The following is an 18,705-nucleotide window of genomic DNA, read 5'->3' on the forward strand; positions in this document are numbered from 1 at the left end:
GACTCCGAAACCCATGTTTCATTCACCCCGCCAAGCTTTATAACCTGCACTCCGTGATGAGAGGTAAAACAAAAGATGAGAGAAAAATCAAGAAGGGGTGACTTTTCAGCATGGCTAGTCGGCCGGAAGTCCATCTTCTGTGAAGATCCGTGGGGTCACGAGGCAGCCTTTACGATGTGTGTCAAGAGCCCCCACAGCGTCTCTGCCAACCAGCCATGCAAATGTCAGGTCACTTTGTTGGCCTAAGTCCGTGTGTTCACCTAGGCAGCACGAAGAGCTAGAACCCCTAGGTCAGTGCTTTTCAAGTTGCTCTATGCTGGGGACAGGATGGACGGGTATGACCTTCCCTTTCCCCTGCAACCACACAAGCTCTGCATGTAGCTGCTTGAAGAGAACGTTCCCCCGTTTGGTGGGGGAGGGCTACATCTGGAAGGAAACCATTGGGTTAATGGTTAGTGCTTAATGTCAATGACCATTGCAGTTTGATCCGGGTCAGGTGCTCTGTTTTTGAAAATCCGTGACGCCGGGAAGACCCGGTGCCAACACATTGCTCGAGCGCAGATTGACGCGGGGCAGGGAGCAGGGCTTTTATGCATTTGACAGGGAGGAAGAGCCACCGAGGAAGTGAAACGCAGGAGAGAAAGGCCAGCTGCAGCCAGCAGAGCTCGCAGTCATGATACACCTGCCTGGGACCCTGGGCCACCCCGAGGAGCGTGAAGAACCAGAGTAGAGAGGGAAGCACAGCAGGTGCTCAGAGTTGTTACTGAGATGCTGACACGGTCGCAAGCAAGAGAGCCTGGCCTCCAGGCTTCGTCTCCTGAAACTGTACTTCCTTTTTACTCAAGAGGGTAGAAGTCTCCTGTTGTTTCTCAGTAATTTAGATTTAAGCAATTTTCTGTTTCTTTGTGTTTTTCAGATCTTAAATCCAAATTTCATCCAAGAAGGTGAGTTAAAAAGTAGAATCAAGAACGTGGGGATTGGCTAAATAAATTGTGGCAAACCCAGCAGTGAGGAAGAGGCTGTAAATAATGGTGATGTGGTTCCGAGCTATGGACAAGGAAGGGCATTCATGATAAACTGCTGGGGTGGGAAAGACCACAACTTGCAATAGGTGTAATTGTGTAAGAAGAAGGGTGTTGATGGAAGCCCAAAGGACATAGACCAAAATGTTCGCAGTACTCACCTCTGTATCAGGACATCACGGAGCCTTTTCTTCTTTTTACTTCTCTGTGTTTCCTGATTTTCTGAAGTAAACATTTATTATTTTTAAAATACTTCTTGGGACACGGATGACTCAACAGTATTAAGCTGAAGGTTATTTGAATCATTACACGTGGGGGGCAGGAGAGGGTGGTGTTGGGAAATGGCTGTTTATTCTGTTTGTTCTAAATGATGATTTATGTCAATCTGACCACAGTGGCCCCAGAATTCCTTGTGCCCTTAGTGGATGTGACCTGCTTGCTTGGGGACACGGTGACACTGCAGTGCAAAGTCTGTGGGCGGCCGAAGCCCACCATCACCTGGAAGGGGCCAGACCAGAACGTCCTTGACACGGACAACAGCTCAGCCACATCCACCGTCTCCTCCTGGTAAGCTGAGCGCCCCACATGGACACCGCCCGCACCCTGGTGCAGCCTCCGTGCCGGGCGCTTAGCCTCTCCGGGGGGACAGCTGCCCTGGGGCCTATTCTAGCGCAAATACTTGGCCTTGATGAGGAGAGAAATGGAGTCAACCGCTGCGGGCGGCTCGGGAAAGCGTGCTCTCGTGCCAGTGCTCTCACATGGCCCCGCCGCTCACTGCGCCCTGCCACCGAGCCTGCCAGGCTGCGTGAGGGCCCCCGCATGCTCACGTGCTGCTTGGCATCACAGAGACGTACCTGAACCTACAAGGACAGTTGGCAAGACTGCATTCTGCACCCACACTCAATAAATAAAAGTATAAACCTCTAGGGGCGCCTGGGTAGCTCAGTCATTAAGCGTCTGCCTTCAGCTCAGGTCATGATCCCAGGGTCCTGGGATCAAGGCCCGCATCGGGCTCCCTGCTCGGCGGGAAGCCTTCTTCTCCCTCTCCCACTTCCCTGCTTGTTTTCCCTCTCTCGCTGTCTCTCTCTCTCTGTCAAACAAATAAAATCTTTGGAGAAAAAAAAAACCATAAACCTCTATATCTCAGGTCAAGCATGAACCATGCTTTTGAAGAGCTTTGACAGTCACTGACGTACATCCACCCGATTGGCTGATCTTTCCTGAAGGCTCCCCAAGGGAATCTCTATGCCAGTAGTAGCGGCAAAGGCTCCAGACCTGTGGGAGGAATGTGGGTCTCACATCCCAACATCCTGGGGTTTCTTTGTGCCTGTCAGGATCCTGTGAAACAGTGATCTATTGAATTCTTCCATTAACCTAAGAACAATTTTCCTAGAAGAAAAGAAAAAGACTCGCTCCAAAATACGCAGTGTTAAACAGAAAATCCAGCCATACACATGCTTCCATAAAGAAAGGGTATTTAAAAAAAAGACTTGGTTGACTGCCTCCCAATCATTCTGTTAGTATTCATTGTGTACTAACTACTGTTTATTTTTTTTTAAGATTTTATTTATTTATTTGACAAAGAGAGACGCAGTGAGAGAGGGAACACAAGCAGGGGGAGTGGGAGAGGGAGAAGCAGGCTTCCCGCCGAGCAGGGAGCCCAACGCAGGACTCCATCCCAGGACCCTGGGATCATGACCTGAGCCAAAGGCAGACGCTTAATGACTGAGCTACCCAGGCGCCCCCTAACTACTGTTTATAGTGGACAAGCAGTAACGAGCCCTAAGTGCTTAAGCATTTATCAAAGAATCACCTAGAATCAAACTCCCATCCATTAACTTAATTTTTATGCATATGAAATGGTATTCCCAGCAAAGATGGCCGGGAGTAGCCAGGTCCTAAGATCAGTGGGCCCATGGAACTCAGCGTGAGAGCCAGTGCTTGGTGAGGGTCCCGAAGGGCCATGGGCTGTATATGTCTCCACATCGGGGAGGGAGTGGGGTTGACGGTGACTGCTGCATTTCACCCTTTCTGAGCAGTGCTTCCCTTGTGACATCCTGGCCCCCAGACTAGGACTATTAGGGAAGTTAGCATTTAGTGGTGGAATTTGCCCTTTACTTAATTCACTTAATTGTTCTGAGGGTCCCCTAGTAGAATTTGAAATACTTAAACATTTTCATTCTCAGTTGTTCCATTTTCTTTTGTTTTTTATTAAATCTTTTTAAAAATATTTATTTCCTTGAGAGAGAGAGAAAGCAAGTGAGAGAGAGAGAGAGCAGGAGTGGGGGGGAGGGGCAGAGGGAGAGGGAGAAGCAGGCTCCCCTCGGAGCAGCGAGGCTCAATCTCAGGGCCCTGGGATCACAACCTGAGCCAAAGAGAAGGCAGACGCTTAACTGACTGAGCCACCCAGGTGCCCCTTCTTTTTTTTTTTTTTTTTAAGATTTATTCACCTATTAAGAGAGAGAGAGAGAGCAAGCAAGCGTGTGCCAGGGTTGGGGGGGAGAGCAGACGGAGAGAAAGAGAGAGAATCCCAAGGAGACTCCATGCAGAGCATGAAGTCCCACATGGGGCTCAGTCGCAGGATCCCAAGATCACTACCTGAGCTGAAACCAAGAGTCAGATGCTTAACCGACTGTGCCACCCAGTTGCCCCTCCAATTTCTTGTACCATTTGTTATTGTTCTATGAGACTGAAAATATTTTAGGACAAAGTTGCTAGTGGTAATAATACCAGTAATATTGCATAGGGCTTTATATATTTCAAACCATGTTCTAATTCTTATCTCGTTTTACTCCTTTTCTATCCCTATACCCTATATACAACAAACATGCGACATAGGAGAGGCAAGAATTTCCCCCATAAAGAAATGGGAATATAGAAAGACAAGGTGATCACCCAAGGTGTACAGGAAAGTCCCAGAGCTAGGACGAGACCTTGGGCCTGAGGATTCAGCTCAGCACACCATGTGCCCACCCTATGGGATTTTACCCATCAGTCAATTGTGTCATTACTAGAGTCTGAGGAGCATCCTTTTGGTGTTTCTAGTGATTCGGGGGAAATCACCCTGAAGATTTGCAATCTGATGCCCCAGGACAGTGGGATCTATACGTGCATAGCAACAAATGACCACGGCACCGCGTCTACGTCCGCTACAGTTAAAGTGCAAGGTACGGGCTCTTTGTTCGTCAAGCACCTTTTATAATTTTAAAATATTTTTTATCATGGTAAAATATACGTAACATAAAATTGAACATCTTAACCAATGTTAAGTGTACATTCTGTAGTGTTGAGTACATTCATACTATTGTGCAACCAATGTCCAGAACTCTTTTCATCTTTCAAAACTAAATCCTATATCCATTAAACAACAGCTCCCCATCCCCCCTCCCCACTGCCCCTGGCAGCCACCATTCTACTTCCTATCTCTATGAATTTATGTTCATCAAATATTTTAAGTAGACATTACAAGGATTCCCTGAGACCTGGGGAAGAAAATGTCCATTGTGAAATCCCAAAGTCCAGCAAAGGGGAGAGAAGGAGTCTTCGCTAAGGGCACTCCGTGGCCCGCCATAACTTATCTGCATAGTTTCCGGGTCAAGCTTTATCTCCAGCGTGCAGTCTTTAGCCCAAGGAAGAACTTCTAACCCCACAGTGTATCTGCCAGGCCTCTCCAGAGCCTGGAGAAAGGTGTGCCACTTGGTGGAAAGGGCCGTAGGAAAAATGTGAGACATGGGGAAGGTCATGTTTCCTAGGAAACGTTCAACGTTGATGCAAAATGCCAAGTTCTGCAGAAATAGCGCTTGACCATAACTTCTGTCTGCGAAGGTGTTCCAGCGGCCCCTAACCGCCCCATCGCCCAGGAGAGAAGCTGCACCTCCGTGATCCTCCGCTGGCTGCCTCCCTCCAGCACGGGAAACTGTACAATTTCTGGTTACACCGTGGAGTACAGAGAAGAAGGTGCGCCGGCTCCCCCTACTACCCCCTCCTTTTCGGTTTCTTTCTTCCCTTCCTCAAAAGGGGAGGTCCTTCAGAGTCATAAACTACCTGCATGCCTTTCATCAGCTGTTCCTTCTTGTGTCTTCCAACTCAGCATAAAGACCTCAGTGCCGGACTACAGCCGCCTTCTGATCTCTAACTTCAAGCAGTGGTTTTCCCCAAACTGATGACTCCTGGCAGATTTCAAAGTGCCTTTGTGTGCGCTTCTGCCCTTAATAAGCCCTATTCCCCAGACAGGGGCAATCAGGCCCATTTTACAGATGAGGAGGCTAAGGCCTAAAGAAAGTTAAGGAACACGAGGCGGGCGTTAGTAAGAATCATGGCTGGCATTAAACCCAGGTGTCAAGTTTGTGAATTCGTGATCTTTCTCCCAGAGTGATAACGAGGGTAACAGGAGCAGAGCTTTACCCCCACCCCCAGATAAAAGTTAGAGATCACATATATAAATAGAGATTGTATATATATTTTGTGTGACCTCTCAATTTTACATACATACATGTGTATAATGATTTTAAAAAGCTGTTCATTGTTTAAATTTGTTACGTTTACATGCTGAGAGAACATACATAGTTCAGCAGTCAGAAACACCTGAACCTGTCGCCTATTATCAAGAACTAGTTACATATGAAGCTGCCAGCTAGCTCTAGTTGTTAATAACACATCTCTGAACTGCGTAATGAATTACACAGCTGAATTTCCAGCCACTGTTCATGCCCAGAACCAAAATCATTTGTTGTACTCGCCGTTGCTCATAGCATCTCAGCTCTTCTTTCTTCTGCTGAGCAGGCCCTGTGCAGTTACAAAGCTGTTTACTTCTGCGTCTTTGTGAAGCTGTTCGCTCTTGGGCGTCCCCGCTCAGCACACAGGTGTCCGAGCTGAGCCGGGGGACGCGTCTCTCAAAGCTAGTGCTTTCCTCCGCACTGTGCAGTTCTTAGCTCATGTTCACACAGTTCTCACGAGAAAATCGTTTCATCTTTCTGAGCTTCGGTTCCTCCTGTTCCCAACCCCGCAGGGTTTCTGGGGATTTCAGTGTGGAAGTGAAATGGGAGAATCACGTGGACGCCTGCACAGCACTTCACGTGCATGGAGTGCTCAGTGCTTGTTCACTTCTAGTTTGTTTCCACTTCCAAATGCATATAGTCTCGCATCTTGTGATTTCTGGTATATTTTTGTGCCTTGTTAACGAGTGGCCGCACGTTCCTCTGTAAATTCTGCACGAGCTCCGCCTTCTCACCCTCACACATGCCCGTCTGGGAATGAGCGGCGTCCCTGGGTCAGCTGCTGTCCCGCCCCTCATGATCCATTCAGTCATTTAGGAAATGGAGCCCAAGCCTGCCACAGTTGGCCCACGGCCTTGCCGAGCCCAATCAGCAACCACAACGGTTCCTTGAATGGAAATGTGTCAACTTCCTTTTCTTTGTTTGCTGAAGGTCTTTGAAACAATGTCCCTCTGGCTTTTTCTCTTTCCCTGTCCTCGGAAATCGTGCGCTAGGTTCCCAGACCTGGCAGCAGTCGGTGGCTTCGACCCTGGACACTTACCTTGTCGTCGAGGACCTCAGTCCTGGGAGTCCTTATCAGTTCCGAGTCAGCGCCAGTAACCCCTGGGGGATCAGCCTTCCCAGCGAGCCCTCGGAGTTTGTGCGACTCCCCGAGTACGGTGAGTCCCGGCCATGCCCAGCACCCCAGGCGGGGCGGCAAGGCGCCCGGGCAGCTCACAGCCCCGCCGGCGCATGGCAGGCCACCACGCAGGAGGGAACCTGCATTTGCCAGTGGCTTCCGTCAAGTAACATTTCAGAGACCTGATGAAAAGTGTGATTTCAACCGTCTTGGAGCAAAAGTGAGGTCTGCCACCCATGTCTACCCCGGGCCTGCCAGGGTCCCTGGGCACCCGCGTGGGTCCCCGGGAACAGAGAGGGGCGGGCAGGAGTCGTGAGTCACCTGGATGCCGTCTGCCCCTTTTCCTAGATGGGGGCACCTAACCTCCTCTCCCCTGGGACCCCCTGCAAGGCGTAAGTGTACCTCACAGCATTAGAGACAGCCCCGTTTACCAGTTTAAGCTGGGGAGAGGAAAGCAAGCTGCTTGAAGGATTTGCATCAAAATGAGTATTTGATAGTTTCGCCACCCCCAGCCTTCCCAGAATGTCTTTTTTTAAGGTAGATATATATTTTTTTTAAGATTTTTATTTATATACTTGTGAGAGAGAGCGTGCACATGAATGGGAAGAGGGGCAGAGGGATAAGGAGAAGCAGACTCCCAGCTGAGCAGGGAGCCCAATCCCAGGACCCTGAGATCATGACCTGAGCCAAAGGCAGGCCCTTAACCGACTGAGCCACCCAGGCGCCCCTCAAGGTGGATACATTTTTATGTGGATGTGTTGGATAATTAAGATACACCTATAACTGGCTACACGTGAGTATTTTACAAATACCACCTATTCGCTGTCTCACCCCCTTGGTCCCAAGAACATTTTGGAAGAGGACACTTGTTAGCCTGAAGAAATCTCCAAGTCATGAGGTATTCCGTGGTACAAGGAGTGGGTTGTGTGTGTTGGGGTGGAGGAGGAGGTCACTGCCCTAGAAAGACAACAGACCTGTATGTCTCTGGGTTAAGGGGATCCCAGAGTCTCCAGAGGGGCTTCAGAAGCCTTCTAGGGCCTTCAGCTACAGCCCAGCACCCCCAACCCCCACTGACTCTGGAAGTGCTCCCCAGCCCGTCCCCAGGGGCTCAGCTCCCTCCCAGTGGCCTTGCTCCCTTGGACCCATGACTCACCAGGAAGCCTTGGCCCTGGGTCTCCGTTTCGTCAGAATTCCATATAGATAAGGCACCTGAGCCTCAGCCCAGCTGTGCTCTGGGTGGCCTGAGGTGGCCCGGGTCAGAAGAGCCTCGCTGTCAGCTCAGTACTCTCCTCCCAAGCCACTAACTAAATTCTGCCTCATGTCTCCCTTCTCGTGAGCCTTGGTCCCAAGAGGCAGCACAAATATGTATTGGTGTGCATGCTTGCACACGTGTGTGTGTGTGTGTGTGTGTGTATAAATCATTGCCAGGGAATTAACACATCATATAAGGTAATGCTGCCAAAGAGTATACCAGCTAAGCTCATCGCTGTCTGAGGCAGCGGGCTGACAGAGCAGTGCTTAGGATGTTTGGAGCATATTCCTCTCCTTTCCTTCTCTGGGCCCTTGTAACTCTTCCCCTAACCTCCACTGCATCCCCCCTCAGCTCTGATTCTCACTGGCTTTCTTAGGCCTTCCATGTGTTTTTCTCCTTTCTGATTTTTTTCTACCAAATTTCTATTTTAAAATACCCAGAGGTTATATCTCTGACTGTCCCAAGTTTTCTTGTGTTTATGTAGATGGCACAGTGGGGGCGGGGGGGGGGGGAGGGGGTCCGACTCTTTCATGTCAGCTTGCCCTTGGATGATATTTTTAAAAATAACATTTCAGAGAATCTTGGCATTTTCCCACTGAGTTAGACTCCATATTTGGTCACAAGAATTGCTTTGGGGCAATGAAGGAGATTTTCTGTTAATCTTTTCTTTATTCTTACATGACTTCCTCAGTATCATAAATGGGTTCTCTCTCTTCCAAAGACGCTGCTGCTGACGGTGCTACCATTTCTTGGAAGGACAATTTTGATTCAGCTTATACTGAGCTGAATGAAATTGGAAGGTAATGACCCCGTTTGTCTATTCCTTCATTTATGGGCACTTAACATCGTCACATCAGAATAACGACTTGCTTTTAGTGTTGTTTGTTTCTCCTAAGTGTATTCTCTCTATAGTAAGAAAAAAACTAGAATATTTATGTGTATTTTTACCGCTCTTTTTTTTTAACTTTTTAAGTTGGAGGGGAGGCTTCACTTGTCAACTGTCCGCCTTTCTTTTGTTCTGATATAAGAATTTAAGGCTCAGCCTTTTCTTCAAAATACAATTTTAGCTACATCTCCTGAGTTCTGATATGTGGCACTTTCATTATCATTCAGTTCAACTATGATTCTTTTCTTTGACCTAATTGTAATAGAAATACTTTAAAATTTCCAGCTGTATGAGATTTTTACAAATTATCTTCTTGTTACTGATGTCTAACTTAATTACATTGTAGTTGAAGAACTTGATCTATGTGATACTGACTCTGACTTTTGTTGGGACTGGCTTTATTTGCAGTACAGGGTCAATTTTTGTTAGAAGTTCCATGTGTTCCTGAGAAGAAGGTATAATCACTAATTTTTGGTTCAGGTCTCTATATATGTCCATATGTCAAGCCCAATCACATTGTTTTATGGATATTTCCAGTCCAGTCCCCCCCTACACACACACATACACACACACACACACACACACAATCTCTCTGTCTCTCTGTCTCTATTTTAGTTAGAAAAGCGTGTCCTCAAAAATAAAAAGATAAAAATATGACTTTTAACAAAACAATGAAAAAAAATCTATCACCTGTCCCAGAAAATAGTTGATGGAAAGAAACAAAATGGAGGATCATCTCTATGTGGGCATTGGTTTGCATGTGGTCTAGGTGAGAGGGTGGGGAGCTTTTACAAGTCCTCCACCCCCACCTGGATGTGTAAATAAAAGAGCATCCACTAACGGTGGGCCATTACCATCATCTCTATCTCTGATTGACGTCTCTCAATGAAGCATAACATTTCCTGAGTGGGGTCGTTGTGACAGAGGTTGTGGAAAGAGCCCAAATGTTTGCTATTCCCATTTCTTAGGCAGGAGTCACAATGTAATTCACAACCTTTCATCATAATACCTTTCATCAAAAACCAACTTTCGCTCTCCTTTCACTCTTCTTTGTGTGGCCGGAGGGGGCAAAAAAGGCCAATGGAAATTTACATGGTGTTGATGATGATGCTTATTGAGTATCTATAGTGTTGCAGATACTATGCAGATATTATATGAGAGATATTTAACGTAATCCTTACCACATCGTGAGGTGGTGTTTGAGTAGATTTCCAGGAAAGGAACCCAGGCTTGGGGAGTTAAGTAACTTTTTCGAGGTCTTGAAACTAGCAAATGTAGAGCCAGGATTCTAACCCTGACCTACCCAATTCTTAAGCCTGTGTTTGTTTTAGTAAAACAAACATATGTGGTTTCTCACTGTAGCAATTTTTGTCAAAAATAAGCTCTAGCCATTGAAATCTAGTTTGCCCCATTATACTGAGGTTTTGTGAAGCTAGGTACAACTCCTGTAATGAATCGAATCCCCACCTGGTTCTAAATGAAACTGGTTGTATCGCCTAGATGCACCCAGGATTTCTTTCCCAAGACAAGCATTTGCTGTTGAGCGCCATAGGCGAAGGTGTGTTTTACCTAGAAGAGATGATGTTTTAGTATTTCCCAAAGGGGAGATCAAGTTTCTGATCTGTTCAAGGCAATTGATGTTTTTTTAAAAAAAATCTCATCCCCAACCATCTGAAGCTTTTCCTCTCCTCCAAGTACAGTCCTCCTATTTTCAGGAGATCCTTTAAAAATGCTGTATGTGAACAGAAGGGAAACAAAACATGTAGATACTGATGTGAGACACACAAAAGGTGTCTGTGGGCCATAGACGTGAGTCAACTTTCTCCATTGCACTGAAACCTAGAATTCTAGGCCTATATGACCATCTTGTTAAAAATAGCTCTCTGGTAATTAAATAGTATAAAAACCATGGTGCCAAAAGAAATATCTTTGCTCCTAAAGTCCACCTACCGAAGGAAAGAGCACTTGAGCATGGCACGGTTAGCCGGAAATAAACTAGATGGGCACCACGGCAATGTAAAGAAGCCAGAGAGTTGTCCCCTGGGAATGCTGACTGGTGACCTGTACGGGATCCAAAAATGTAGCAGGGCCAGGCCTCTAGGCAAGGATGGCAGGTTGAACCCAGCCATCTGTTTTCACTCCTTCCTGAGACTTCACTGAACCTCCACTAAAGGAATTTTTCTAATCAGGCACATAAGGATGAGGACACAGGAAGAAGAGACAACTAGTAATATATTCGAAGCAGAAAACAAGTGAAAGCGTGACAGATGACCTAGGAGACCTTAGGAACTCAGTCCAAGTCAGCCGTGGGGTCAAGTGAGAGCCTGTGCAACTTTTGCAGCAGAATTTCCCCAAAGGCCGGGGTACTGACCACATCAAGTACCTCTGCAAATCGGTGACAAGAGGCTGCTGAAGTGGGGAGGAGTGGCTGAAACTGTGTGAGAGGGTGTGGCTCTGGGCCTCGTCCCGGCCGCAGGCAGCCGTATGATCGTCCTTCCCCATGCAGGAACCGGGGGCAGGTGCATTCTCTAGACAGGTGCCTCTGTTCTCAGAGACACTAGCACAGTTGGGGGCAGCAGAACCTTCCGGCAAACAGGCCCCTTAGGAGACTATATCCATGCTGGATACTCAGGACCCCAGCTCTCTCAACCACCCGGCCTCCAAAAGTGGACAACCGCAGCTTCACGGTCTAGGCAGGAAGTAGGAGGATCTTTCTCTGGGAAATCTGACCAGCCCAAGAAGAAAGTCTTAAAGATACTGACTTTAGAGCTTTCCCCACTAAACTGTTCACTCAGATCACCCTACAGTGAAGGTCGAATTGACAGGCTCTCCGCCCCCTTCCCCCCCACTCAGAGCTTCCAAACACTGTTTAGTCCCCAAGTTTTAGAATGAGGCAACTTCCAGTGCCCACCAAGACAGAGTAAGCCCACTGTGGCCTATCTCTCCCACTGATGAGAACCAGAATCCCTGGACAAAATACAAAAAAGCAACTACCTCAGGATTCTGAGAAGTAAAGAACTGGAGAATGGGGAGCCCAGTTAAAACTTGAAAGTCAAGGACAGCAGCAGTGAGGTCTCTGGTTTGTTTGTTGGGCTTTAACCCAAGGGCCGGCCAAACCAGGGAACTGGGCAGCATGCACAGGGGGCAACTCCAAAGGAAACCCATCTTTCTGGCCAAAAGACAGGAAAGGGGGTCCCTTTGAGCTGAAGAGAGCAGGAAAAGGCCTTTCCCTCTCTCCCTTCTTTCTCTCATTGCTTTAACCCAAGCAAGAAGCTAAAACTCTGAAGGATTCCCATCTATAAAAACGGACCCATGGGAGCCAAAAAATGTGTGGGAAATCTCAGTGAGAAGAGAGCTAAAGAAGGAGATCCCCTAATTCTGTGCCTGGAACAACACAAATCCTGGGCTACTTTCAAGCTGTGCACAGATAGAACACACCCACAGAAGCATAGCAAGGCTTTGAGAGCGGAACTATGCTATAAACCACTCGGTCACCCTGCAGTGACTTATTAGTCCCAGACTAATCTTTGAGTGGTTCTCATAAGGGGCAGTCTTTGTTAGAAATGAGGCCGAATTCTATCACAAAAAAGGAAAATATTCATAGTTTACTGGAGCTGCAACTGTGAGTACCCCTGACCTAGTTGCAATAATGGAAACACTGAATATTGATTAAAATATCATTCTGCTGGGAGGACAGGGGATGGGGAAAATGGTCATGTGGTGGCGACAGGGAGGGGAGAGAGACTAACATCTCCCTTTCTGGAGTGGGTGTCAACAGATTATAATGAAAACTGAAACATCAAGAAGTAGCCACACAAACATAGACTTACCCCCATACTAAGCTAAAATATAATTACCTGATATGTTAAACTTCCTCTCAGGTAAGGAAAATGGGGTTGGGAGTGAGAGGATGGGATACTTAGTTTTAATAAGAAACCTTAAAGCTAGTTGACTTTTTAAATCATGGGGATGCATAACTTGGATACGCACAATTAAAAAAAAATTAAGGAACAGAGGCGCCTGGGTGGCTCAGTGGGTAAAGTGTCCGTCTTGGGCTCAGGTCATGATCCCAGGGTCCTGGGATGGAGCCCCACGTCAGGCTCCCTGCTCAGCGGGGAGTCTGCTTCTCCCTCTGCCCCTCCCCACCCCCACCTCATGGCCTGTCTCTCTCTCTCAAATAAATAAATAAAAATTTTAAAACAAAAAGTAAGGTATAGCAGCACCTCAACATGGCCACTTAGTTCAGGCGAGCTCTCCCTAGCATTCAATTGTTTTCATGCATCCAAAGTCCTCTGGAAGGGGTGACCTCTAATAATCAAACAAGAGAGTGCTGTTAAAAACCAGAATGGGGGCACCTGGGTGGCTCAGGTGGTTGAGCCCCAGACTCTTGTCTTCAGCTCAGGTCATGATCTAAGGGTAGTGAGATGGAGCCCTGCCTCAGGCTCTATGCTCAGCATGGAGTCTGTTTGTCCCTCTCCCTCTGTTCCTCCCCCGACTCGTGCTCTCTCCTCCTCTCTCTTTCAAACAAATAAAATCTGTTAAAGAAAGAAAAACATAATGAAGGGGTGTCTAGCTAGCTCGGTCGGTGGAGCACGCAACTCTTGATCCCAGGATTGTGAGCTTGAGCCCCACATTAGGCATAGAGATTACTAAAAAAAAAAAAAATGGTAATTTATTAATTTATGATATAGAATAGAACTATCAGTTCTACCAAATATTTGCTTACTATGCAAAAAGAATGTCTGCTACATAATAGACATTCAATTAGTATTTGTCAAATAGTTGTTTATTGATCAGCATATTCTCTTCTTAAAGATTTTTTATTATTATTATTTTATTTGGCACACAGAGAGAGAGAGAGAGAGCGAGCATGAGCAGGGGGAGGGGCAGAAGGAGAGGGAGAAGCAGACTCCCCGCTGAGCAGGGCTCGATCCCAGGACTCCAGGATCATGACCTGAGCCAAAGGCAGAGGCTTAACTGACTGAGCCACCCAGGCATCCCAACATATTCTCTTCTTTTGTCAAAAATCTATAGTGGAGAAACACTATCTGACTATTATTGTCTGAAAGTAGCTTGGTGAGCACAGAGCCAGGTCAAGGAGTCAGTTGGACAATCTTTGTGGTGCCAATGGTGTTGGATGCCTCCATTTCCGCTGGAGGAATGGACTGCTCTTTGGATGGTTGAGTCCTCTACTCATAGGTTAGAGCGCCTCAGGGACGGGCCTGGGATGGCATTGCTTGTCACCTCTTTGACTCCCTTTCTCTGCTCCCATTGCTGACCAGTTCCCCCTTCTACTTCACTTTCTTTCTACCTCCTACTGGGCTACAGCTGAGTCTGGGAACCATTCTATTTTCGGTGTGGCTAATATTGTCAGATGTGAAGATGGCATGGTGGTTATACATTTTTAAATGTCCTTGTCAATTAGAAATGACTGAAGTATTTATGAGTGAAATAATATGATATCTGGATTTTGCTAAAAATACTACAGAAAAAAAAGCAAGAGGTAGGAAAGGAATAGATGGAATAAGGTTGGCAAAATGCTGATAATTATTGAAGCGGGCTGCTGGGTGCAGAGATCTATTATACTATTCTCTCTACTTTTGTGTATATTAGAGAGTTTCCGTAATACCAAGATAATAAATATAAAATAAAGGAAAAAATTGCCTCTTAGAAAAATGTTTTTGAAATTATCATCGATTACAGTTCTTCCTTCATGAACATTATTATTATTGTTGTATTTTACAAAAAGATACTCCGCTTAGAAAACGGAACCTGTGCTGTTCAAAGTGACAGAGAAATCTATTGACTAAAAATGATACTCGTTTTTCTCATCTCAGAGAACCCTGAAATGCTAAGGAAGGAAACATGGCTTTTCCGAATGATGACATTATAATTTAAAAATAGGAAAGTAGGTTTCCTAATAAGTGTTACTGTCTAACCACTTCAGATAAAACTTTACACATCCTTGAATAAAATAATACCTCGTTGATGGAGGAAGCTTAGCAAAATGCTTTCTCCCTTTCTCTTTCCAGAGGCCGTTTCTCCATAGTGAAGAAATGCATTCACAAAGCCACCCGCAAGGATGTTGCCGTGAAATTTGTTAGCAAAAAAATGAAGAAAAAAGAGCAGGCTGCCCATGAGGCTGCCCTGCTTCAGCACCTGCAACACCCCCAGTACGTCACTCTCCATGACACCTATGAGTCCCCCACGTCCTACATCCTGATTCTGGAACTGTAAGTACAGGCGTCTCGGGGGGGCTCCAGCCGTTTGGGCTGCTTATTGTCCCCCGGCAATGGCAGTTACAGTTTATACGATGTCTTAGGGTGTACGAAGTGTTGTACATCACGTGCGTCCTCCCGTCCGTTTTATAAAAATGTGGTTCCCATTTATAGAGTAGAAAAATCAAGGATAAGGAAGGTCCTTACCACTAAGAAATGGAGAAGCTGGGACTCGAACCCATATTTCTCTCCCTCAGATTCTCATGTTCTTTCTCTTATGGACTCTTGGGCTGGACAGGGGTGTAGGAAGAGCTTATTGACCGTAGGCTTGTTGACAGGGGTGGACCTGACATGCAAGAGGGGTTTGAGCATCAATCCGCTGCCATGGCCTCCATGGTCTCCCACCCAGGAAATTCCTTTTAAAGTGGAACCTTGACCTTCAAAATATTCCACTCATTCCAGATTTTCTAGGAACTCAGGCAACCATATACTTGGCCCCAGAACACATCAAGTAAAGCACATTCTCCCCCCACCTCCCCCAGGCTAAGAACAGAGATCGTGTCCTGTGGTTCACAGAGATCTAACAGAGGCTAAAGAGAACAAAGTCCTCTCAGGAGTATTGAGCCCTCATAGAGATGTCATCTGATGCGTGCTGATGACCCCGCGCCCAAGACCGGTGCTCTGTACGTCTCCACAGGAGCCTCTGTTCACAAGAGAGGCGCCTCCACGTACAGCTTTTCAGCTGTCATTTTACTGTGGCTCTTGGGTGCTTGTTTGTCTAGGTGTTTGTGGATGAGGGCCTTTGAGGCAGTCACCTATACATTTATTTATGTTGAAAAAAAGACAGCCAAAGGGCAAACATCTTTGGCTACATTTTTGAATTGGTTGAAAAGAAACAAGAGAAGACAGAACCAACTCTATTAATATTTATAATTCTTTTGTGATCTCTTATATAGCTGTGTAGTAGTAGGTCGATTGTCACTTGGGATTTAACAAATACACTTACAAACAGCCTTCCAGGACCTAATACCAGGTGATTATACAAGTATTATCACTTGTATATCAAGGTAATATGGCGGACCCAGAACCTTGGCCCCTTCGGATTTGCCAGCTTGCCTCATTCCAGGGGAAGGTGCTGATTACCAGACTGCCACAGTGCAAGGGAAGGAAACCATTCTTGGAATGAAGAGCCTGGGCTCTCATCCCAGCTCTGGGATTTGGGGCAGGGTCTTTAGATTCCTGGGCCTCGGGTCCTCATCTGTGAAGTCTGAAGAATTATTTCCACTTCTCAGAGATGTTCCAGGGATTAAATGAGATGAACAGTGGATTGAGCTAGTTCAGCAAACATTTACTGAGCACTCCCTGCCAGCCGCTGTGTGGACCTGGGCCAGGCTGGAAGGAACAAAGATGAGAAGGGGTGCTCCTTGCCCTTGAGGAGTTTAAAGTCTGATGAGGAGGACCGATCGCTAAGTGAATGATTTCAGTTGAACATGGTAAATGCTGAGAAGGAAACACGTGTTTTGGAGAGGGTTGCTGTGAGAACATAGGAAGGTGTTTGTTGGACTCGAGATTCAGGAAAGGTGAGTGGATAGGCAGTGCCCGAGGTAAACCCTGTGCTAAATCTTGGTTATGCTGTGACCAGAGGTACCCCTTTTGGTGGCCACCCAAATCACTGGTAGAGCTTTTCTCTGCCAGGCAGCTGAGGTTCTGATTGCCTAGGCTAGGATGGGGCCTAGGCATCTGCATTCCCCAAAAGCTCTGAGGGTGAACTTGGTGCGAAGGCTTGCAGGTCTTGGAGCAGCACTGCAAGAAGTGTAGGGGGGTGCATCTCACAAACCCAGTCCCCCTCCACTCCACGCTCATCACTCCCACCCCACCCCTGGCCGGGTCCTAGGCTTCGGAGAAGAGACCAGGGGGAAGGAACACGCTAGAGAAGAGAATGGAAACTTGGCTGGGATGGGGGGAGTTCAGCTGTGCTCAAAGATGGTTTCTGCCTCTGGTTCAAGCTGCTCTGCCTGAGCATTTCCCGGGGATGTGCCTTTGACAGCTCAGTGCACGTTGGAATAGCAGGCTGACATCTGGGCACTCCAGATGCTAGAGAGGGCACGGGGGGCCTGAAAAGCCTTACTACTTACTGAGCACTTATGACTGCTACCAGTTATGCTTAAATGCCTCATTGTCTCACCTGATTCTTGCACAGCCCTCATAATGAAGTAGGTGGTATTGCTGTTGCTGTTACTCCCAGTTTAAAGATGAAGAACCCAACACAGGGCTTAAGTGACTTGTCCCAAACCCCCAGCCTGTAGGTGGCAGAATCAGGACTCAAATCTGGATCTGGCTGGCTCCCCCTACCATGTTCTCAGTCACGGTTTTTAAGATTGGAAAATTGCTCAAAAGGCAAAGGATCCCAAAAAGGGTCAAGACTGCCAAGGACAAACTTTGCCCACTTTCCATTTTCCCCAATTAAAAACTGACAAATAAAAGCAATTTGCAAAACATATTTGCAGTGGCTTGCAGCCACCGGGTTCCAGTTCATCAGAATACTGAGAGAGAGCGTTCTCTCTCTCTCTTTCTCTCTCTCCTAAGACTTTCTTTCTTTTGCAGTCTAACCTCTTAAGGGGGGGGGGGGGTCAGACTTTTTTCCTCATGAGCAGTTTTTAACTTTAACAACATAGAATGTGTCTTAAGTTTACACAGGTTTCTTCCGTGGAGCACATCACACATGTAACTTTTAAATTAGTTAATTAATTTTAGTTCTGAACGTTGATTTTGGGCTCTAACTAAAATACACATGTGTGGCAGCATCGATCTTCCTTTATTTTTTTTTTTTTTATTTTTTTAAATATTTTATTTATTTATTTGAGACAGAGAGAATGAGAGAGACAGAGCACATGAGAGGGGGGAGGGTCAGAGGGAGAAGCAGGCTCCCTGCCGAGCAGGGAGCCCGATGCGGGACTCGATCCAGGGACTCCAGGATCATGACCTGAGCCGAAGGCAGTCGCTTAACCAACTGAGCCACCCAGGCGCCCTCGATCTTCCTTTATAAGGGGGAGCAGGAGAGATTTTAGAGCTCGGACCGATGTGTATGTGTTTTATTTTTCCATTTCTTTACAAATGTATTTCCTTGGCCCTTTCCTCCCTGCTTTCAGGATGGATGACGGCCGGCTCTTAGACTACCTTATGAATCACGATGAGCTGATGGAGGAGAAAGTTGCTTTCTACATCCGAGACATCATGGAGGCGCTGCAGTACCTTCACAACTGTAGGGTGGCCCATTTGGACATAAAGGTAATGAGAAAGAGCTGCCCTTGCAGGGAAATGGCCGCGTCCAACCTGTCAGTCATTACCCTTGAGGGAGGTCCATTCTGATTCATTTTATTGACTTAGGTTAGAATCCTGACAAATATTAAACAGGAACTAGGTCGTCACATAATTCGAGTGTGTTATTCGTGAATTAACGAGAACACACCAAGAGTCACCGCGACATCTGGGGCGAGGGAAGGTAGGGAAGCTTTTCCCGCCTCGTCTAACATCTTAGAAGGAAGCCAATAAATGTCAGTTTTTTATGGTGTTCTCAAAGAAGCCCCTGTTTTCCAAAATGAATAATCCATTCTTTTTTTTTTGAGTCTGTGCAGAAGCAAGGGGTAGTTGAGAAGACATGATTTTCAATGTCAAACAGCTTCTCTGAAACACTACCCCACCTCAGAATCTGGT

At 46.6% G+C, this 18,705-nt stretch overlaps 1 protein-coding gene across 14 annotated transcripts in view; it reads left to right on the forward strand.

The window, feature by feature from the left end:
• Positions 1-18,705, forward strand: part of KALRN (kalirin RhoGEF kinase) — a 641,436-nt gene that overhangs the window by 615,439 nt on the left and 7,292 nt on the right. For all 14 annotated transcript variants that reach the window (XM_032406711.1, XM_032406713.1, XM_032406719.1 and 11 more), the window contains 8 exons: positions 917-944; positions 1,418-1,589; positions 4,068-4,189; positions 4,848-4,979; positions 6,511-6,675; positions 8,609-8,687; positions 14,806-15,006; positions 18,141-18,279. In XM_032406711.1, coding sequence (XP_032262602.1) covers positions 917-944; positions 1,418-1,589; positions 4,068-4,189; positions 4,848-4,979; positions 6,511-6,675; positions 8,609-8,687; positions 14,806-15,006; positions 18,141-18,279 — 1,038 coding nt within the window. The remainder of the gene's footprint in view (positions 1-916; positions 945-1,417; positions 1,590-4,067; positions 4,190-4,847; positions 4,980-6,510; positions 6,676-8,608; positions 8,688-14,805; positions 15,007-18,140; positions 18,280-18,705) is intronic.

Source organism: Phoca vitulina, unplaced genomic scaffold (genome assembly GCF_004348235.1).
Source record: "Phoca vitulina isolate PV1807 unplaced genomic scaffold, GSC_HSeal_1.0 scaffold8, whole genome shotgun sequence".
NCBI classification, from domain to species: domain Eukaryota; kingdom Metazoa; phylum Chordata; class Mammalia; order Carnivora; family Phocidae; genus Phoca; species Phoca vitulina.